Here is a 23,772-nt window from a genome sequence, read left to right as displayed (position 1 = left end):
AGCTAAAAGCATAACTCAAAAATACTAAGATTTATAACGTTCTCAATGCAGCCTGGTTGACCTCCATCAAGAACGTCTTAAATTTATTTCAACTTAAGCAAGGGTAAGAAGTATTACTCAAGAGTACTCTGGTTTATAACGTTCTTGATGTAGGTTTATGCAAACTCCACCGAGAACCTCATAAATCATGTACGAGTAATTGTAAACAAACAATAAATTATCGCACCGCAGTGGATTTTGTGAATCTCGTCCTATGAATTTAATCATCAGTCCGGTACCGCTGCCAACCAGGCAGACCTTGATGCGGTGCAGTGCCTCCGGTCATCATTTCCAAGTAAGTTAGTTGTTGATTTTGAAGATCGATGATTGGAACCCCGATTGCACGGGAATCGATGTCCTGTATGACCAAACCCACCTCATTTCTGATGCTGCAACCGGAGGAACTTGGCACTGCACCGCGTCGCGATTGGGTTTCCGGGTAGGTGTTCTTGATTGGCAACAATAATGGAACGGTGAGAATCAAAATCTGATACTTGAGTTTTTTCTTGTATTTTTCATGTATCAAACTGTTCTCATGCGAGAACAGTTGCTCTTGATCGAGAACGGATGATTGAAGATAACTACAAGAGCCTTATAAAACTGAAAATAAGTTCAACAGTTCTTGTTGTGTTTATGGTTTTATGAACTGAACCTCAAGTATTCTTAGAGGTGTTTTTAAAACCACATATTGACGTAGAATAGTTGTGCTCAGCGGAAACTCCGATAAGATCAAATAGAATATGCAATGTTCCGATAAAACTATCATAAAAACAAATAAAACCAAATAGAATCAAGATTGTTACTTGGGCCAAGAAACCTGAGGTATACAGGTATGGCTCGATTTAGTGGACCCTAGTCCTAGATTATATAGACCCTTGATTTTATGTACTGTCCATCTGTAAGTAGTTTGCCTTACCTTACCTTACCGGTCAGACTAAGGCCTGAGTGACCTCTGCTGTACATAGGAGTCGTCTCCATTCTGCTCGGTCCATGGCTGCGTGTCTCGAGTTCTGCACTCTGCGAAGGGTCCGCTAATCGTCCTCCACTTGATCGACCCAGCTACACTGAACGAAACCCCCATCCCGAAATCGACTGATTTGTCCGACCATCCAGTCCAAATTACCAAAATCGTGTTTTCGAATGACGAATCAGTCATACGGCAATCATCCTAAAAAGCGGATGACGATTATCTTATTCGCGTATGAGTCGACGCACGATATGTGAATGAATATTAGTTGCAGAGCGAAGGCCACACAGATGCACCGAATTTATTCATCGATAGCGTAACAAGTTCCTTGATCGTGACGCCCGGGACGTTGACGATTTTGCGTCGCATGTCCTATTCTGGACATGTCATATTTTTTGAAAAGGGTACCCGCAAGGGTACCCTGGCCACTAAGCACATAATTTATTTGAGAAAGATAGCGGTAACATTATTGTTATCAATCGCTAAAAAACAAAGTTGCTCGACCATATGGTCGACATTCTGTTTTCATATCACTGTCATCCGGTTTTAAGATGACATCATTCGGTCGGGGGACCATACGGTTTCCGACCGAATGTCGTTAAGGGGCGTGATCGTATCGCCTCTCAGTCGATCTAGGGCGAGGGGTTTCGTTCAGTGTAGCTCGCTGCGCACCACGTCTTCTTGTACCGGTTGGATGACTCTCGAGAACCATTTTAGTTGGGTGGCTATCCGACATCCTGATGACGTGACCCGCCCACCGTAGCCTCCCGATTTTCGCGGTGTGGACGATGGTTGGCTCCCTCAGCAGCTGATGCACTTCGCCGTAGATGGTACGCAGCACCTTCCGTTAGAAAACTCCAAGAGCGTGTTGGTCCACTACACGTAGAGTTCATGCTTCGTGTTCATAGATGACTACCGGTCTAATCAGCGTTTTGTAGATAGCCAACTTCGTGTGACGGCGAACTTAGTTCGATAGTAGAGTTCTGCGAAGTCCAAAGTAAGCTCGATTTCCTGACACAATGCGCCTCTGAATTTTCCTACGGGTGTCGTTGTCGGCGGTAACCAGCTAGTGAGCCTAGGTATTTTGCCAATAAAGTTATAAATCCATTCGTCACATGTAACTTTACTCAAAATTCACGATAACGAACAACAACAAGCAAGAGCGACACCATCAGCAGCATGTCTCTGGGTCATCTCTTTATTTGGCCTTGCTGTGAACCTCCGTATCGCGTCGTCGGCCGGCGCGCGACGGCGGTAGATAAGTAAGTACATACGCGCGCTCTCCAATAATAAGCTTTATTGGAGCGACTCTCGCAGCGCTCTTGCTAACTCATCGCGCGTGGTCGCCGCAACTGCTATAAGCAAAAGCATGTGGTCAGTACTCCATTGAACCTCGTCGCGCGAGCAATGGTTCACTAAGTTAGTGGGTAGCCGGTTCTGTGCCCTATTCGAAAGACGGACGACGCTTAGTCGCGTCTAGTTTAGCGTCCACGGCGAATTTCATGATCAAGTGTGTTTTTGCCTTCGTCGGAACGTGTGAGATTTAACTGGGAATCTAAAAATATCTTAGCAGAGGAAACTACAGCTGTTGCAGAAGCTACAGCGTGCCATTTCGCAAGGCGTGGGATTCAGTGTAAGTTCGACGAAAGGGATGCCGTACATCACCGCCGCCGACGCCGTGAGAATAAACAACACTGAATGTTGTTTGTGTTGAAAACATATCCTAATTTAGTATAAAAGGCGAGAGGGAGACTTGAAGCGCAAGGGTATCCGCTACGGCAGCCGCGTTGCACAACACAACCATTTTTCACACGACATTCGAGCTCCTTTTACGGATTTGGAAGGTATCAGTCCTCGGGCCGGGTATTGCGGTAGACGGTGCGTTAATTGGATTATGTCTGTGGTGGGTATGTTGGATTCGTGTTGTGCACTAAAGAAGAAAATACAACCACTGAACTGACAAAAAAAAAACTGTCGAAATCTATCCGTTTGCTATCGAGAAAGTGAAAGAAGTCGCGTGCTTCGCATATATTATTTCAATTTGGAGTTGCGGTTGGCTGGAGAAGACGACAACGACGAAGTCAACGCAGCCACTAGACTATATGTAGGTGAAAACCTGCAGAGTCGTTCAAAGCGGGTATACATACCATACATGCATGCATATGTGAAGAGAAGTGGGTCATCTGTGCTGCTAAATTTAAAACAATCCGAAAATTTGGCGCTACGTTTTCGTTTTCATTTTGCGCGCATCGGTATGGTTCCGGTGATGATGGCAGTCATTTGCACACGCGCCTCCAATTATTGTGATCCCAAAGGTCGAATACGGCAAGGCTGGACTATCGTTCAGAACAGATTGAGATGTGGCTGCATATAGGGTATTAGTTCCCTTAATGAGCATGTGCCTCCCATTTTCATCCTACTAGAACAATGGATTGAAGCGCTGTTTGTTTTGTTTCTTATTTTTTATTTTTCGTTAGAAGTAAGTACGCAGTATGAAAACAAAAAAAAAAAAAAAACGGAATCAATCAGTGCCGTAATCGCTAGTTCTCGAATAGCATGAATTTGAGAGCGTGAGATTACTTATGGCACTCAGACCTTACGATTTGGACCCATATAGCCGAGGCGGTAAACGCACGGGTATTCAGCATGACCATGCTGAGGGTGACGGGTTCGATTCCCGGTCGGTCCAGGATCTTTTCGTAAAGGAAATTTCCTTGACTTCCTTGGGCATAGAGTATCTTCGTGCCTGCCACACGATATACACATGCAAAATGGTCATTGGCAGAGGAAGCTCTCAGTTAATAACTGTGGAAGTGCTCATAGAACACTAAGCTGAGAAGCAGGCTTTGTCCCAGTGAGGACGTTACGCCAAGAAGAGGAGAGAGGAGGACCCTACGATTTGAACTCATCATCAGTAAAGTTTGATTTTTTGCAATACGATGTCAAGGTCTTATACCTATTGTCCTTAACCCCTTAACCCTTATGTGGCCGACAGGGTACCCGGGTACCCAGCGCCCATTTAAAAAGCACGGTGTAGAAAAAAGCAAAAAGTTTGTCGGACACATAACGGTTAAAGTTGATAAATCGATTTAACTGTTTAATAAAATGATCATTTTATTAAACAGTTCTTATCTACCCTCTTTATAATGATGGCACTACAGCGTAGCCCTACGTATCCAGTGACTAGCGTATAGTAGAGCTCTATTTTCGTCGGTTTTTGAAGATGTTCCTCAAGTTTCGAGGCAGTCCACGACAGCCGACGAGATCTACCTGGTTCCTTGCTGAATATTGTGTTCGCAATTCTTCTGACATTCTCTCTACGTGGTCAATCGACTCAACACTACCGTATTTGATATGTAACAGCATTCTCTTTGTATATTCAACACAACTCTTGATTCATGCATCTGAGCCCTACACAATTTTCTAGGAGTCAACGATTTTTTTTTACTTTAAAGTGTATTTATTTATGCTCTTTCTTGTTGTAACAATCATTTTCATTACATTTTAAGTGATACCGCTAAATGCTATTCAGACTTTAGTTGCCTTCTCTGTTATCTTTAACTTAATATTTGTGTGTTTGCTTTTGTTATGAAAATATTTGTTGAATTTAAACTTTGTTTGTTTGTTGACATTTCAGCTCCTAATCTATACTATTCTAACCTACTATTTACAATATTTACAAAATTTTATCTTACAAATATATATATTTCTAATTCTTTGTCATTCAGACACAACAGCTCTGGCCTCTTGCTTTATGGCAAGGTTTTGTAATCTGTTACTGATTAGATCCAGACAAGCTAGTCGATGGACCTCAGTTGTCCTAGTTCGAGTAGGAAGTTTGAAGATCATCTTCAAGAATTTGTTTTGGACCACTTGCAACTTCCTAATGTGAGTCCTGGCGCAGCCCATACACACAGGGGAACCGTACAACAAAAGACACTTTCTTGCAAAATTTCATCAACTTTGATCAATTGGTTTGAAAGTTACTGGTGTTGATAGAGGTGGGTGTTAGTGAAAAATTTTCGTGTTTTTCATGTGCGACTTTTACCTATTCATAACTTTTGAATTTCTCTGTCAATTTTCATGAAATTTTCACAGAAGGTAGTTGATTATGTGTGTATTATGTCTGTCAAATTTGATGATTATTGGTATAGTACTTTCAATAGTGCAATCGAAACAAAAAAGGGTGCTGACTAATTGCTCTCTGAGGGGCTAAAATCACGTTCAGTCTCAATACATGTTTCGACTATAAAATTGTTGATAGTGCATCGATTTTTTTTGAAATTTTGCCTAAGCAACAAATGTAGATTGAGAGGTTTGTGTTAGAAATTTCAGCCAACTCCTTTGCCAATTTCAAAAGGTACAGCGCTGACAAGCAAAACTAGGGGCTGTACAAAATTCAATGGCGCACATTTTACTCTTTTGTTGCTACAACAAAAAGTACTGCACCGATTCATAAGAAATTTTGTAGGCAAAATAAACACATCTTAAGATGCTATTGGACAAAATTTGAACAATTTTGATGTATCTATTTCAGAGTTACAGCTATATTTCTGTGTCCCGATTATTGCGGATACAGGCTTTATGTGAGTCGTAGTTCACATTTTTTAACAGTTTTGGTGGACGGGGCTGTATTGCTGTATTGGTTTTATATTGATTTCGGAATGTTTTAGAACAAGTGTGATAAAAACGAAACGAAAATCCTGAAAAAAATTGAATAGAAAACCGTGAATTTGTGCGAGTAGTGATTAAAACGACTAGTGATAAAACCGAAACGCCACTGTAGTAGAAACCTTCGATCGCCGATTGATGATAGGATACAATCGTTTCAGCATGATGGTACTTTTCTTCACTCTGTCATCCACGTGCGGTCGGAAGAGAAGTTTTTTGTCCATTAGCAGGCCTAGATAACGCACGACGTCGACCCAGTCTACTTCATTGTTCAGAACCGTCACTTTTGTGGTTGGCTTGAGGCGATTTGTATTTCTATGTGGAAACACGATGACCTGTGTCTTGGCAGCGTTCACCCGGATCTTCCAGTTTCTGAGGTAACCCACATAGGCATCAAGGCCAAATTGCAGCTTGTTAACGAGTGCTTGAATTACTCTTCCGGTATAGCTTCTTGCTGAATCATCAGCAAATAGCGAAAGAGTGCCCCAGACGGTAGCGGCGGTATGTCCGAAGTCTACAAGTTGTATAAAATCGGACCCAGAATACTGCCCTGCGGTACTCCAGCAGGGATAGGGTAGGGGTCTGAAAGTGCTCCGGACACGTTTACTTGGGCTATCCTTCCTTGGAGATAGTTGGTGATCATCTTCACTAAGTAGGTCGGAAAATTCTGCTGCATCAGCTTATGTGTCAGGCCGTGATGCCATACATTATCAAAGGCCTTTTCAATGTCCAGCAAGGCCATCACTGTTGTTTTAGACAACTCCTTCGATCGCCTTCGAACCGGATCGTCATCCGTTGGAGTTGGTGGACGGTCGAGTGACCGCTCCTGAATCCGAACTGCTCGTCCAGAAGAATGTTGTTGTCCTCCGTATGGACCAGTAGTCTCCGGTAGATTACTCTCTCAAACAATTTGCTTATTGACGAGAGCAAACTGATTGGTCGGTCAACGATAGAATCAGGATTTTACACAAAGCGAATTTCGTTTGCGTTTGCGGTTTCACAGTCAGCGAAAAGCGTTATTCGCAGCTGCCGAGCGGCCGAGCGTTACGGTCCATACAAAAATTTTAGGATTTTCATACAAAAAAGCGTTACGGAGGGGGGAGGGGGGGGGGTCTGTAAATGTTAATTTTAGCATTACGTAATAAATGGATGCTGCCCAATAAAACTACTCCGAAGAGAAGATCTTCTGATCAAGTGTGACTAAATCTTGTACGCTGAGTTAGGAAGTGTTAATCTTCTATAGTTTGCGCACTCCAGTCGAAGCCCTTTCTATTATAGAAGGCAAAAGAGATCATCCACCCAACTAGCAGTAGTTCTCACTCTTCGCATATCCGCTATATAATACGGTGTAAGAGTTGATACCAAGGATGTTTTCGATCACCTGGCAATCATTTGACACATTTATCCATAACTCAGTTCAGACGCAAATTATTGAAATGTGGTGTTCGGCAAACATGTAGATTAGTGTTTTTCCTACAATTATCACCAAGGAAGCCATATTCTTACTCTTATGGGTACGCTGTGAGAGCGCTAGTACCACCTACTCATACTGAACGATCGAAAAATCCGATCGTTTAATATGAGTAGTTGGTACTATCATTTTTGCGTCGTAAATATAAGAGTTAGAATATGGCGCCCCTGGTGATAATTGTAGGAAAAACACTAATCTACATGTTTACCGAACACCACATTTTAATAATTTGCTTCTGGACTGAGTTATGGACAAATGAGTCAAATGATTGCCAGGTGATCGGAGACATCCTTGGTTGCTACAGCTGTTCACTACCGTTCTTGAGATGCTCGGCCAGGAGTTCGTAATTCTCAGCAGCCTTATTGCTCTTTAGTCCTCTAATTGCCTCGTCCAGCGATGGAGGTCTCACAGTCTACCCGTCGTCGTCGATTCGAATTCAGTCTGTCGCTCTTTCATTCTCACTGTTCAACAATACCTGGCAGCCACTATTGTTTTATCCGTCAACATGTTTTGATCAAGGTTTTTGCGCATGACGGAAGAAGGCGCTGTTTTTCTACGCACGCCATTAACAGTTTTGTAAAACCTCTACATATCATTCTTTTCCCTACTCTCTTGTACCTGAGCAATCACTTTTTTTTAATGTTCTCTTTTCTTTTTGCGGTGGATTCTTATATCGCAACCAGCTCTGTCGGATCCCCGACATCAGCATCCAGCTTTTGGCAGCATTCTTCTCGTCCGTTACCCTCTGGCACTCCTCATCGAATCACCCGTTCTTAGATCGTCTTTGAGCAGTATCAGGTATCAGGTATCAGAAGGCCGGCTCCAGAGGCACGTTATCCTCCATTTGGGACATTTGTGCCATCGCCAAAATAACAGCCTATTTCATCATCTACCTGAGGGAAAAGGAAGGAAAAAGGATTTGGATGGGGATAGGGACAGGTAGGGAAATAGGAAAAATACCCTGGAAGAGGGTACTAACGCACAAGCGTACCACAATGGGTTCAAACAGCGCCCTGAAAAGGGCACTGTAATAACGCATAAAGCGAAAGAGAGCCTATAGCTCTTTACCACAGCGGGTTAAGAACAACAGAATATCCTGAAGATTCAGGTTTCTGAAGTCAGTTTCACTTAATAAGTGTTTACCGAATACTCGGAAACGCAGTTGCGCGAAAACTGGACAGTTACATATCAAATGATACGAAGTTCCATAATCGGATTCACAGCTATCACAGGCAAATGAATCAGCTTGCTGAATATTCGCCATGTGATAGCTGAGTCGGCAGTGGCCAGTCAATGCTTTGACCAGCATGCTGCAATTCTGCTTAGACAGATTAGTTAGATACTTCGCCACCCGTAGAGATGGCTCAGCACTATACAATTTGGTTTGACGACATGACTCCAAACTATTCCAATATTGTCTGTGTTGAGTGACAGCCCAGGTGTGAATCTGAAGCTTAATCCAACACTTCGATATCGGAATAGCTGGCTCAGGGCCAATGAAGTCATGTGATGCTCCAGAGCGAGCTAACTCATCAGCCAATTCATTTCCAGCGATGGAAGAATGACCAGGTACCCATAGAAGGTGAACAGCGTTTGCTGAATTCAGCTCCTCGATTTGAGTTCGACAAGCGATAACTATCTTCGACCTGGAGTTGGCCGAAGCAAGTGCTTTAATAGCAGCCTGGCTATCTGAACAGAAGTATATTACTTTGCCCATTACGTGCTGCTGAAGTGCTGATTGCACTCCGCACATAAGAGCAAAGATTTCGGCCTGAAAAACGGTACAGTGTCTACCAAGTGAATAAGACTGATACAGCCTTAGCTCACGAGAATAAACACCAGCACCTGCTCGACCTTCGAGAAGGGAGCCATCAGTGTAACATACGATGCCGTCTGAAATACTTCTTTCCAGATAACCAGATGTCCACTCTTCCCGGGAAGGGAATTTCGTGGAAAATGTCCTATATGGAAAATTACAAGCAATTGTAAGATCACTTGGAGCAAGGACAATTTTGTCCCAATTCACCAAAAGTGGAAACAACGAGGTGTGTGTTGAACTGCGGTTCACAGGAGTTTCCTCCAGTAGACCGAGTACCCGTAACCGGTAAGTGCAAGAAAGGGCTTCTTGTTTGAGATGAATGTGTAGTGGGGCAACGTCAAAGAGAACTTCGAGCGCTGCCGTGGGAGTTGAAGAGAACGCTCCAGACATCGCCATTAAGCACATCCTTTGGAGATGGCCTAATTTTGATTGGACCGTTCTCACTTCACCCTTTTGCCACCACACAAGACATCCATAAGCCAATATTGGCCGAACCACAGTTGTGTAAATCCATTTGATATACTTGGGTTTTAGACCCCAAGTTGTACCAAAAGTACGCCGGCATTGCCCGAAGGCCATACAAGCTTTCTTGATTCTGAACTCAATGTGAGGTGTCCAGGAAAGCTTGGAATCAAGAATGACTCCAACGTACTTTACCTGTTCAGTCACATCGATTTCAGAATCAAAGAGACGCAAAGGTCGAACGCCATTACGGTTTCGCCTTTCCGTGAAAAGAACAATAGATGTTTTACTCGGATTAACCGAAAGGCCATATTGGCGACACCAACCCTCAACTACCTGAAGGGCGTTTTGCATCAGGTCGAAAAGGGTGCTGATGCACATACCAACTAACAATGTTAGGTAGTCGTCGGCAAAACCATAAGTAGGAAAACCGCTATTATTGAGTTGCCTCAATAGCGTATCTGCTACGAGATTCCACAAAAGCGGTGATAAGACTCCCCCTTGGGGGCATCCACAAACACTCAATTTCCTAATCCCTGCTAGACGCAATGTCGAGAAGAGATATCGGTTTTTGAGCATTTGGTGAATCCAATTGGAAATCATTGGAGATATACCATGACTCCGTGCGGCTTCCAATATGGCATCGAAAGGCACGTTGTCAAAGGCACCCTCGATATCTAAGAAAACACCCAAACAAGATTGCTTTTGAGCGAATGCTTTCTCGATATCGTAAACAACCTTGTGTAAAAGAGTCACAGTGGACTTACCAGATTGGTAGGCATGTTGGTTCACATGAAGAGGCACGTTGGCCAGATGAACATCACGGATATGATGATCCACAATGCGTTCTAAGCATTTCAGAAGAAAAGAGGTCAAACTGATAGGTCTGAAACTCTTTGCTTCTTCATACGACGCACGACCCACTTTCGGAATAAACTTTACAGTAATATCCCTCCAGGATTTGGGAATATACCCTGTAGCAAAACTGCAAACAAGTAGTTTTTTCAAAACATGTTTGAAATAATCAAATCCCTTCTGAAGCAAAATAGGATAAATCCCATCTGCCCCAGGAGATTTGAAAGGAGCAAAGCTATTAAGAGCCCACTCAATCGATTCTATAGTTACAATACTCCGAGCCGAAGCTAAAGAATCATAACTACAAGTAAAGACATCAGGATCATCCGAAGATGTAATATCCACACATCCAGGGAAGTGTGTGCTGAATAAGCATTCCAGAACTTCCTCATCAGAGGAAGTCTGATCGCCATTTGGCAAACGAAGTTCGTTCACCCGAAAATCCTTAGATTTCGCAAGGATTTTGTTTAACCGACTGACTTCACTCAAGCTGGAAACATTTGTACAAAGGTTTTTCCAGCCGGATCGTTCAGCAGACCGGAGAGCTTTCCTGTAGGCCTTGCGAGCCGACCTGAAAGCCTCCGAACCAGCCGAACGTCGTCTGTTCCAACTCTTTCTACATTGTTTCCTGAGTTTCGCCAGATCAGAGTTCCACCAAGGGGTTCCTCTTGTGATCTTCACAGACCGTAGAGGGCATGCTTCTTCAAAAGCTTCCATGATGAAGGTCGTTGTAGTATCAACGGCATCATCTAAATCACTTGGAGTGTCAATGGATGGTGAATATCCATGAAATTTGGCTGCAACCAAATCAGTATAAAGATCCCAGTTTGTTGACCGAGGATTCCTGAAACGCAATGTTTGCGAAGTAACATTTAAATGTTCAAAAAAGATATAGCGATGGTCAGATAAAGATTCTTCATCTGATACATGCCAATTGGTCAGCTCGTGACTAATTCTGCTAGAGCAAAGCGTTATATCTAACACTTCCTCTCTAGCAGATACCATGAAGGTTGGGCGGTTGCCTATGTTAAGTAATGCAAGATCTGTACTACTTAAGTACTCCATCAAACTGGAGCCTCTCAAGTTAATGTCTGAGCTGCCCCAGATGATATGGTGAGCATTAGCATCACTGCCAACAATTAGCGGAAGGCCTTTTGAAGTGCAGTATGCGATGACTTGTTTGAAAGCATCCGTAGGGGATGGTTCATTATGTGGTAAATACACAGAACAATAGACGTATTTCCTGTTGAGGTTTCCAACAGATACATCAATTGTGATAGCACATACATCTCTGGTGGTTAGTTCAGAGATGAGTGTAGCAACTATTGCGTTGTTGACAAGCACACAGGCTCGAGGCATGACACGCGAGTTTGCCATTTCATGTTTACTGAAAGTGGCAAACACCGGGTTCACAAGGTTTCCTAGATAGAAATTCCCCTTACGAAAGTAAGGTTCTTGTACCAAGGCCACTTGAGCTGTACCATTTTGCATAAGTCTGCAAAGATTGATCGTTGCTGTTCTTTTATGCTGAAGATTGATCTGAGCTATCCTAACCGTAGCCACTACCCAAACTAGGTAAGATTAAACTCTTCGCAACAGCAGCACAACAAAGAACAGCAACAATAAAACCAAATCGGTATCGATTGGAAAACGCCAAAGGCGAGGATACACAGAATACACTGTGTAAATCGCATAATGCGAAACCATATAGGTGAAAATTTAAACTGATTAACAACATCTTCATAATCCCGCCCTTATTTAGCCTCAAGTGAGACTAAAGAAGGGCAGCTGATTGTCTCGGAGAAACACAAGGTCCACTGCACCATTGCTCCGGTTAGCGCAGTAAGGGCTACATACTGTGGAGGGCGCCCTGGTACTCCACAAGCTCCGTTAGCGGTTAGGTTTTTATTAGACCCCCCTAGCCATTCATTCCTAGGCACGGTAAGCATAAAGCCGCATCACACCATGAATTAGGGGTCACCTGTGGGTGGATTCTTACCACCGGAACAGGCGGTCCGTAGTGTTATTCTTAGCCAATTGAGACAATCGCTACCGACACTACACAGCTATCTAGGATGATCGAGAAAAGAAGTTAATATTGATGATCAACTTCATACGGACTCGAACAGCCGTTCTTAGATCGTCTTTGAGCAGTGGTTACACCTCTCGCGCTGCGTGCAGAGGCTCCCACAGAGTGTTGAGATTATCGCTCTCGTTGATGTCACTTCTCCGCGCGTCCAGCAATGTGCAATGGTCCACAAACCAGATTTACGAGCAAAGATGCATTCAGCGCCTTCAAATGATTATAAATATGGTCTTCTACAAAGTTGTCCTTAATAATAAGGCTATCTTTCCAATGTGCATTAAAATTAGGGTGGTTCATATTTTTAAAAAGTAAATTGGAAACCAGACTTTTTTATTTGCAAGAATTTTGAATGCGGACAAAATATATTTTTTACGTTATTGCATCTTTTGCACCGTATTCGACCCTCTGCAAAAATTTTTTGTCCCACCACAATATGTTCCCACCAGTTTTAGCATACATTGGTTCGTTCCGCTGCTAAAATTTTTCAGCGCCGGTTACACTTTTTGGGTCGGTTTGCTTACATGCTACTTCCTTTGGTGTTTGACGTGTGAACAAATATTTTGAATGATTGAACATTTGCACGGTAATCTAAAGAGCAAAGCAAGATGCAATATCTCCAACCCGTCATATCATCCCATATCACCATTTTTTTGTTTTATTTATTAATGCAGCTATAAAAGCTATAAAATTGACTGTGGCTAGCCACTCCTCCAGAGACAATTTTGAGAGAGTAAGCTGGTTATCTTACAAACTAACTGAATAAAAAATTGAATAGACCGTTAGATCGGTGAACGTTGGGTATTACAAAGAGTGTTACGTCTGTTTGTCTGTAATATCTCATTGCCAGCCGCGAGCGCGTCGTCGTCGTCTATTTGACAGTGCTCATCTTCGTACGGGGCGGTTTAATGTGTTTTGGAGGCAAAGTTGACATGCCGCTTTTTTCATTCGGATCGGCCGCGAGCGCGTCGTCAATTTGACAGTGCACATCGTCGTACCCGTGTGTAGTTGTAGCGGTTCAGTGTGATTTCGGAGAAAAGGCTAGTTAGTGGAAGATGCTGCAGCACATACGCCCTGGACACTTTGAATGATGTTTATTGGTGAGCTCGTTCCATTTTATCATAATACTTTTAGCACACAGATAAAAATAATGAGATTTACACGTCACGTAAACTTAAGTTTAGTCATGTAAACTTAGTGTTATTATGGTTTACATTATACACTACCCGCCATAAATATGGAATCGCATCGCCTAGTATTGCAACACCCCAGTTGAATATTGCAGCACCCCCAGAAAGTTTGGCATCACCTAAAGACTTCATCACTTTCTGAACTGTATCTCAAAAACCGTATCCCCTGCATAGTTTAGACCTTCAGCAAAGTTGATCAGAGGACCTATGGCTATCAAGTGGTGGTAAGTTTAGTGCGTAATTCCGCCGCTATGTGGCGCCAGTGTGCGTTTAAAACGAAGTACTTTGACATGGTTTATCTCATGATTCTGACCACCTAGAATGTTCGTGTCTTCGGCAAAGTTGATCAGGCGGTCTATGGCTATCAAATGGCGGTAAGTTTAGTGCGTAATTCCGCCGCTAGGTGGCGCCAGTGTGCATTTAAAACGAAGTACTTCGACATTGGTTATCTCATGATTCTGACCACCTAGAAAGTTCGTGTCTTCAGCATATTTAATCAGACGATGTATGACTATCAAATGGTGGTAAGTTTAGTGCGTAATTCCGCCGCTATGTGGCGCCAGTGTGCATTTAAAAGGAAGTACTTCGACATGGGTTATCTCATGATTCTGACCACCTAGAAAGTTCGTGTCTTCGGCAAAGTTGACCAGACGGTCTATGGCTATCAAATGGCGGTAAGTTTAGTGCGAAATTTCGCCGCTATGTGGCGCCAGTGTGCATTTAAAACGAAGTACTTCGACATTGGTTATCTCATGATTCTGACCACCTAGAAAGTTCGTGTCTTCAGCATATTTAATCAGACGATGTATGACTATCAAATGGTGGTAAGTTTAGTGCGTAATTCCGCCGCTATGTGGCGCCAGTGTGCATTTAAAAGGAAGTACTTCGACATGGGTTATCTCATGATTCTGACCACCTAGAAAGTTCGTGTCTTCGGCAAAGTTGACCAGACGGTCTATGGCTATCAAATGGCGGTAAGTTTAGTGCGTAATTTCGCCGCTATGTGGCGCCAGTGTGCATTTAAAACGAAGTATTTTGACATGGTTTATCTCATAATTCTGACCACCTAGAATATTCGTGTCTTCGGCAATGTTGATCAGACTGTCTATGGCTACCAAATGGTAGTAAGTTTAATGCGTCATTCCGCCGCTATGTGGCGCCAGTGTGCTTTTAAAACAAAGTACTTTGACATGGTTTGTCTCATGATTCTGATCACCTAGGCCATACGTCGCAGTTTGTCACACCGCCGGTTTTTATTTTTCGCGCCGGTGATCAGTGCACAAACAAAATTAATGTTGCATTCCTTCAAGGGTTCCTCTTGAAATTCTTTCGGGGATTTCTCCTGATACGCTGTCGCGGATTTCTCTTAAAATTCCTTCGGGGCTTCCTCCTGGAATTTCTTTGATGATTTCTTTTAGAATTCCCACGGAGATTCCTCCTTGATTTCCTCCAGGGATTCCTCATAGAATTCCTCCAGGAGTCCTCCTAGTGTTTCTTCGGAGATTTATTCTGAAATTCCTAATGGGTTTCCTCTTCCCCCTGGGATGTCTCCTGTAATTTCTTCGGAGTTTTCTCTTGAAATTTCTTCAGGATATCCTCCTGGAATTCCGTCGAAGTATTCATTCTGGACTTCCTTCAGGGATTCCTTCGGAGATTTCTTCTTGAATTATTTCGGAGGTTTCTTTTGGAATTCCTTCGGGGTCTCCTTGTAGAGTTCTTTCGGGGATTTCTCCTGGAATTATTTCGGAGATTCCTCCTGACATTCCGTCGGGGATTCCCCCTGGAATTTCTACGGGAACTCCTCCAGCAATTACTTTGGAGGATTTTCCTGGATTTCCTTTAGAGTTTCCTCTTGGGATTTCTGTTGTGATTCCTCTTCGAATTTCTTCGGAGATTGCTCCAAAAATTTTTCATTGAATTCCTCCGGGGATTCCACCTAGAATTCCTTCAGGATTTCCTACTGGAATTCCTTGGGGAATTTCCTCTGAAATTCATTCGGGGATTCCTCTTGGAATTCCTTCGGTGATTTCTCTAGAATTCCCTCAAGGATTGCTCCTGGAACTGTTTCAGAGGATATTTTTCGTTGATCCGTTATTGAAATCCTTTGGAGATTCTTACCCAAATTCCCTTGGAAGTTCCCACTGGAGTCCAGCTGGAATTTCGTTGTGGATAATTGCTGGAATTCCTTTGCAGGATTATTTTCGGAATTTGCTCTTGAAATTCCTGCGGGGATTCCTCCTGAAATGCCTTTGGGGATTCTTCCTAAAATTCCTTCGAAGATTCCTTTTCAATTTTATCCACGGATTCCTCATGAAATTTATTCGAGGATTCTTCTAATTTTTTTTCGATGGTTCCTCCTAGAAGTCTTTTGAAGAATCCATCACGAATTACGTTGAAAAATTCTTTCTGGAATTTCTTTGGGGATTCCTCCTGGACTTCCTTCATGGATTCCTCCTGAAATTCTTTCGGGGATTCCTTTTGATATTCCGTCGTGGATTCCACCGGGAATTCCTTCGGGGTACCCTCTTAGAGTTCCTTCGGGGATTTGCCTTGGAATTCCTTCGTGGATTTCTGCTGGACTTCCTTCAAAGTTTCCTCTTGATATTTCTTCGGGTATTCCTCCTGATATTCCGTCGGGGATTCCTCCTAAAATTAACACGGAAACTCCTCCTGGAATAACTTTGAAGATTCCTCTTGGAATTCCTACGGCGATTCCTTTTTTATTTATTTTTTCGGTGATTCCTCCTGGAATTCCTTAAATTCTTCATGGAATTCCACCTGAAATTCCTTCAGGGTTTCCTTCTTGAACTTATTCGGTGGTTTCTCCAAGAATTCCTTCGGAAATTCTTTCTAGAATTCGTGGATTCTTCCTAGAGTTCCTTCAAGGATTTTTTCGGGAATTCCTTCTGACTTAAAAAACCTTTGAGGATTCCACTCGAAATTCCTTCGAAGATTTCTTCCGAAGTTCTTTCGGTGGCTGCTCCTGAGATTTCTGCATAAATTTCTCCTGCAATTTCTTGGGAGATTCCTTCGAAGATTTTTTCTAGAATTCCTGCGGGGATTCCTCTTAGAATTCCTTCGGGGATTCCTACTGGAATTCTCTCAGGGATTTCTCTTGGAATTCCTCCAGAAATACCTCTAAGGTAATTTTCATTGATTCCTCTTAGAATTCCTTTGGTGACTCTTATTCTAATATTCTTCTAAACTCCCACTTGAATTCTTTTGAGGTTTTCTGCTGGAAAAACTTTCGAAATTTCTCCTGGATATTTTTTGTTGATTCCTCCTAGAAATCCTTGCTTAAAGGATTCCTTCTCGAATTTCCTTAGAAATTCCCGCTGGAATTCCTTCGAGGATTTCTGCTGTAAATCCCTTAGGATTTCGTCTTGAATTTATTTATGGAATCCTCCTGGATTTCCTTCTGAAATTCCTCGAAAATTTCAATCATGGATTCCTTTAGAAGTTTCTGCAGGGATCGCTCTCAAAGACAGACTCTTGAACCACCAGAGATTTCTGCAGTCGTTCCTTCAGGATTTCATACAGTAGTTCCTGCAGAGATAAGCCCAGAATTTTCTTCATGGATTTCTCCAGTTTCTTTCAAGGTTCCTCCTGGAATTCCTTCTGAGATTCCTCCCTGAAGAAACGAGATTCCTTCCCTCTAAATAAATGAAACAAAAACTGTAGCAAAATCTCTATTGTATTGCCTTCAATTGCAATGCAGTATTGCAACATGAACTACACTAAGGATGTGGCTAATGTCACAATAGGTCTAATCACTGGTCGCAGCGATGGATCTGAACAGGACTTACAAAAGGTATTCATTCAATCAATAGTTTATGTCATCGATTGTCATGAAGTAGCTCAGACTACAAATTCTAGAACGTAATGATAACTTGTTTGCTTTGTCAATGTAACATTATGGTCAAATTTTGGACACGCCAATTCACGCCGCCGAAAGCTGCCACCAGCGTGAAGCCGCCGCCGCCGGCCAAAAATGGCCCTCACGCTGCCGCCGAGCAAAATATAGTCGGCGCACAGGTAGGTCTAGGTGGTCAGAATCATGAGATAAACCATGTCAAAGTATTTCATTTTTTATGCACACTGGCGACACATAGCGGCGGAATTACGCACTAAACTTACCACCATTTGATAGCCATAGACCTTATGATCAACATTGCTGAAGACACGAACATTCTAGGTGGTCAGAATCATGAGATAAACCATGTCAAAGTACTTCATTGTAAATGCACACTGGTGCCACATAGCGGCGGAATTACGCACTAAAATTACCACCATTTGATAGCCATAACCCTTCTGATCAACATTGCTGAAGACACGAACATTCTAGGTGGTCAGAATCATGAGATAAACCATGTTAAAGTACTTCATTGTAAATGCACACTGGTGCCACGTAGCGGCAGAATTACGCACTAAAATTACCACCATTTAATAGCCATAGACCTTGTGATCAACATTGCTGAAGACACGATCATTCTAGATGGTCAGAATCATGAGATAAACCGTGTCAAAGTACTTCATTGTAAATGCACACTAGCGTCACATAGCGGCGGAATCACGCACTAAAATAACCACCATTTGATAGCCATAGACCTTCTGATCAACATTGCTGAAGACACGAACATTCTAGGTGGTCAGAATCTTGAGATAAACCATGTCAAAGTACTTCATTGTAAATGCACACTAGCGCCACATAGAGGTGGAATTACGCACTAAACTTACCACCATTTGATAGCCATAGCCCTTCTGATCAACATTGCTGAAGACACGAACATTCTAGGTGGTCAGAATCATGAGATAAACCATGTTAAAGTACTTCATTGTAAATGCACACTAGCGCCACATAGTGGCGGAATTACGTACCAAACATTTCACCATTTGAAGGTCATAAACCTGCTGAACAACTTTGCCGAAGGTCTAAACTTTGCAGAGGATACGGTTTTTGAGATAAAGTTTAGTAAAAAATAAGGTTTTCAGGTGATGCCAAACTTTTTGGGGTGCTGCAATATTCAATTGGGGTGTTGCAATACTAGAAGATGCGATTCCATATTTATGGCGGGTAGTGTATATCATGTAAATTTGTGTTATATGTCATGTAAACACAGAGTCGTGCTGAATTACATGACATATGATGGAAGTTTACATGATATTTTATGTCATGTATACTTCTATGATATCCCACGCTCCAATCATGTGCATCTTATGTCACTAATCTAATCTAATCTAATCTAATACAAATGCAGCCAGTACGAGAAAGCATCCTGGAAAGTAATCGGGTTAGATCACGCCCAATTACTTTTCTTGTCAATATTGAGTCTTACAGCATATCAAAGATATGACGCAAGCATCAAAGCGGCCAGGCCTACTGCGTTGTATTTGCCGCAGAGATGATTCTTTGAATTACCTCGATTATTGAACAATTGTTGTTTTTTTGTCGAAGTAATTCTCGAATCTACAGGGGAGGAAGGATGCGTGGACATACCGTACACAGATCGAAAAAAGATTGTAAAATTCTGTGACATATGATGCACATGATTGGAGCGTGGGATATCACAGAAATTTACATGACACATCATGTAAAAGTAATAAAATATCATGTAAACTTCCATTATATGTCATGTAATTCAGCATGACTCTGTGTGTTTACATGACATAAACCACAAATCTACATGATATATCATGTAAACAATCATAACATTAAGTTTACATGACTCAACTGAATTTTACATGACGTGTAAATCTCATTATTTTTATCTGTGTACCAAACGCTCCAGACATTATGTAGTTAAGAAAGATTGAAGATTTGAATGTTAATGTGAATATTATGAAAAAGATTTTGTATAATGCATATTGGAAAGTTCTCACCCATTTCTTGAGCAGCTTTCGTAGAAAGTTCCTTTCTCCAGTTTTTTTTTATTATCGGCGCCTTCCTTACAGAGTCTTGAGTCACAGTTCCGTGTTATTCTTATTCTTTCGTTGATTCTATCATTGAGAAGCTTAATACACACCAGCTCGGAAAAATTTGTTCTTCATAGTGCTTTTGAAAAACACTACCGCTATTTCCCGGTCGAATCACAGTAGGGCCAGCGACCCCCAATTCACATAATGCCCACAACTCACATAATTGTTCTGTACTTGGAAAACTCGAAAAAATCGACGAATTCCGAGAGCCTGGCAGAAAAACTACAAACTACACTACGTGAATCAAGCACCAAAACTCGCTTTGCAAGCACTTTTCATACGAATGCCGGATGGCATAGCACCACCACCAGCCGTTTCGCGATTTAGCCGTCCGAATTCACAACCCAAATTCTTCAATTCTTCAACGAATCAAAAACAAAACAAAACAAAAACCTTCAAATCGGAACTGAATCCTTGATTGATGCAAAATACACAGATTTTTGTTCAACGAATTCCGCAAATCACACGCGTTTTATTTCAGATATCGTAGCACCTGCCAAATCATTGGGAAAAACCCAATCATGTGCATCATATGTCACAGAATTTTACTTTCTTTTTTCCATCTGTGGATGTATTAAATTCTGTTCTGCTTTTTGTGTATTTATCTAACAAATATTGAAAAGTTCGTCACGTCATGTATCGGTGCTAGTTCCCAATGCACATTTAGTTGATAATAAAAAAAATCTTTCATTTTCTGCATGTTCACAAAAATTTGAATGGTTCGTCATCTTTGGTGTCGACATTTGTAATATTTTAGTCAAAATGAATAAATGTTTTGACTTAAATAAAGGTTGCATGAATCACATCACTTACCAAAGTGAATCCAAATCATGTGACTCCCCCCCTCCCCGCTAACTAAAACTCCTTCCCGTGACAGTCGTGGTAGCAACGTACGTCACACTAACATTCCTTCCTTTCCTCGATGACCGTAAGGACGTGGACGGCGACTAACAAAGTTTGGAATTCTCGAGCTGTGCACATTGAGAGCGTTAGCTACTCCCAAGCTCCGTTTGTTGATTCCTTGTATTGCTGACAGCACCCCAAATTGGACTGACACAATAGTGTGCACACACCTTCAAAGTGTGATTACAGCGCAGGGATACATCGGATCGAAATGAGGTCTTCGGTGCACTTATTCCTTATAAATTGAGGAATAAGTGCCCCGAAGAAGTCGAGACGATCCGAGGCAAATGTGCACTTTTATCACACTTTTTAGGCGTACCATAAAAAGTGTGATAGTCCAATTTGGTATGTAGTCTGCAATACAATTTCGATTGTTCTGGTCATGCTCATGCTCATGATCAATAACTCATTGCCAGCCAGTTTATAACAACCGATAATTTCTCGGTTATCTACCATTTAAAGAAGCTGATTTTGTGTTATTCTTTTTGCTTTCCGATGCTAACAAGAACGTAGCCTTAGCATTGAGCAAATATGATTGTACGTTGAAGTTAGATCCTCAACCAGCAGATGTACGCCATATGGTATATACTTATTACTTATTTTTGACATATAAACCCTAGACCCCTGCTTTTGGTCAGTTGTCGATATCAACACACCGTATATCAACCAGTTTTTAAACACCCTCACACTGTCTAACGAAGCATGATCGATGTTTTTTAATGATAGTGATGTCATACACCTGCCAAAGTGAACAAAAGAAGAAAGTATGTATTTCTATAGTCGAAGAACTTTACCTACACACCTAGGTATTTATTGCAGTCAACAAACAAACCTCGCCTAGACCCAGAAACGTATATCCATATCCATTATTGGCTTCAAAAGCGCAGCTGCCCGTTAAATAGATCCAATTGTTATGCATTAACCGTCACGGGGCGAGTCAGTGAATCATCATCGCCACTGGCACTGGACTGCTGGCTGGAAGGTGTGTGGGCCCTCAATTGGAACATCAATCAATTATGCTGGGCAAACCGGGCAATTCATCTCTCAGACGTGCAGCTCCAGAGTGAATAGCCACATGCCAACAAGTGGCACGGTCGATCGCTTCTGCACTTGGCTGGTTCTGTTGATTTTTTTGCCCACATTGTATGCATTTCCACCCTTTCAGGTTCAAGCATTGGGATTGAATCATGCCACTGTTTGATGTGCTAATCAATTGCTTTCATGATTGATAGAAAGGAATGTTTTCAAGAAATAATATGTATGCGATTTTGTTAGTAGTTTTTAATCAAACTTACGCTACCTGGCATAATAGTTCATAACACTTACAAAAGAAAAAAAAAGTCGTGAACTTATATCAACGACCAACATTTTTGATGCTTAATTAAGTGCTGATTTTGAAACCGTGCTTCAATAAATTTAAACTAGAACATAGGTATTTTGAATTTTACCTAAAAATCAAGTTTAACAGTTTCTAAAAATTTGGATTTTACTAAAAATTAAATACAGGGGATAGACAAAATGATCGGGACAGGCAAAATTTTCACTTTTCTAAAAATGTTCAACTAGCTGTAACTTTTCGTAAAGTGCATCAAATATTCTCAAATTTTCACTGTAAGTTCATCAACTAGTTTTTTTTATCTGTATTAACGAGATTTTTAGCCCTAGGCTAGTTCATCTCGGGACCCACGCTTTACTTCCCTTCCGAAGGAAGAACCCACATTTTTTTTTTGTGAGTTTGTCGGGAGTGGGATTCGATCCCAGGTCCTCGGCGTGATAGTCAAGCGTTCTAACCATCACACCAGGTCCGCTCCACATCAACTAGTTGCCATTTTCCACGAAGTTATAAAGATTCTTGAAAAAGGTAAAATTATTCGATAGTCAACTTTGAGCTAGCCAAGGGCTGAAAGTCTCTCTAATAAAGACAAATCAATCAATCAATCAACTTTGAGCTATTATATCTCCGGATTTAATAAACCGATTGCAATGAAATTTTGACCATACATGACTTATATAATGAACTCAAGAAAACTTTTGACTAAACTTGAAGTTTTCAACAATAGCAAAAAATTATAGCGATTTTTTTCACGATTTTTTAGCAAATTGGTCTATTTTTAATATGTATTCCATTACTTTTTCAAATTGTTGGCGGCTATGTTGTTACTTTCCTTCAAAACACGTTTATATATAAGTCAATTAGAGGGAAATTAAATGAACTATAATTTGCATCTTGAATTTTGAAACGATGTTGAAGTTTTTGATAATTTGGTGTTTTATTAGAAAAATAATCTTATCGTTATAATTTTCTTCCTTGTTAAGAATTTCAAGTAAAGTCAACGGTTTTTCATAGCTCATTATATAAGTCATAAATGATTAAAATTTCATTGCATTCGGTTCATTGAATCCTGAGATATAACAGCTCAAATTTGGCTATCGGATAATTTTACCTTTTCCAAGAATTGTTATAACTTCGTGGAGAATGGCCCGATCTTTCCCAAATTTTGACCACTGATACACAACTAGTTGATGAACTTACAGTAAAAATTTGAGAATATTTGATGCACTTTACGAAAAGTTACAGATAGTTGAACATTTTGAATCAACCAAATATCAGTTTCTTTTTATGAATAGAAAGCAATTATAATAAGTTTCGATCGTCTGAACACAGTTTATACGCCATTTTGGTAGACGTCGAGATATTTGTTAGCATATGGCGTCCCATCTCCTTAAATTTTAGCAAAATTTTCAAATAATTATAAAGATTTGCATTTTTTTTTCAATAAGAGAAAAAACAACCCAACAACATACTAATAAAGTATAAGATGCTAGCGAGTTACAGTAAAAATTGAAAACAGGTATTTTCAATACCGACTACCCTCGTTGGTTTGATCGCATCTAATTTGAACACTTTTTAATTTGACCACCGCTAATCTGGACATAGTTCAAACTAAAATGATTCAAACGTCAATCTGCTCATGGAACGGAGTGAAACGGAACGCAGATCCAAAACAAAACAGCAAAACGGGTTACCTTCAGTGTGATTTTCGATGCTCACAGGGTTACTAGAAGTTCAGATTAAAAAATGAACCCCGTTGGTTTGCATGAAGTGTCGTTTAAACCAACGGGGATAGTATTTCCTATACAAACCAATATTTTATTTCTCAAAACCCATGATTCTTGCAAGAGTGAAATACAATTTCAAATACGATCTCGTTCGACTACTGTGATTATTGTTTCCTGTTGCCATGGCAATATGTAGGCTGATAAACAAGAGAATTACATAAAAGCGCAAGTTCCAACCGTTCGTTTATGGACACATTCTACCGTGCCGTTACAACG

General features: G+C 41.3%; 1 protein-coding gene across 5 annotated transcripts in view; it reads left to right on the top strand.

The window, feature by feature from the left end:
* LOC109405035 (methionine-R-sulfoxide reductase B1) overlaps nt 1-23,772 on the top strand; it is a 39,457-nt gene that overhangs the window by 5,088 nt on the left and 10,597 nt on the right. Inside the window, exon 1 of one of the 5 annotated variants that reach the window (XM_029878148.2) lies at nt 2,661-2,913. The exons of the other annotated variants lie outside the window; for them this stretch is intronic. Within the exon in view, the coding sequence (XP_029734008.2) occupies nt 2,901-2,913 (13 nt within the window). The 5' untranslated portion in view covers nt 2,661-2,900. Of the gene's footprint in view, nt 1-2,660; nt 2,914-23,772 lie in introns of those variants that run through there. 5 annotated transcript variants of the gene reach the window in all.

This window comes from Aedes albopictus, chromosome 3 (genome assembly GCF_035046485.1).
Source record: "Aedes albopictus strain Foshan chromosome 3, AalbF5, whole genome shotgun sequence".
Lineage (NCBI taxonomy): Eukaryota > Metazoa > Arthropoda > Insecta > Diptera > Culicidae > Aedes > Aedes albopictus.
Note: the sequence above shows the minus strand (reverse complement) of the source record. Positions and strands in the feature narration are given on the sequence as shown.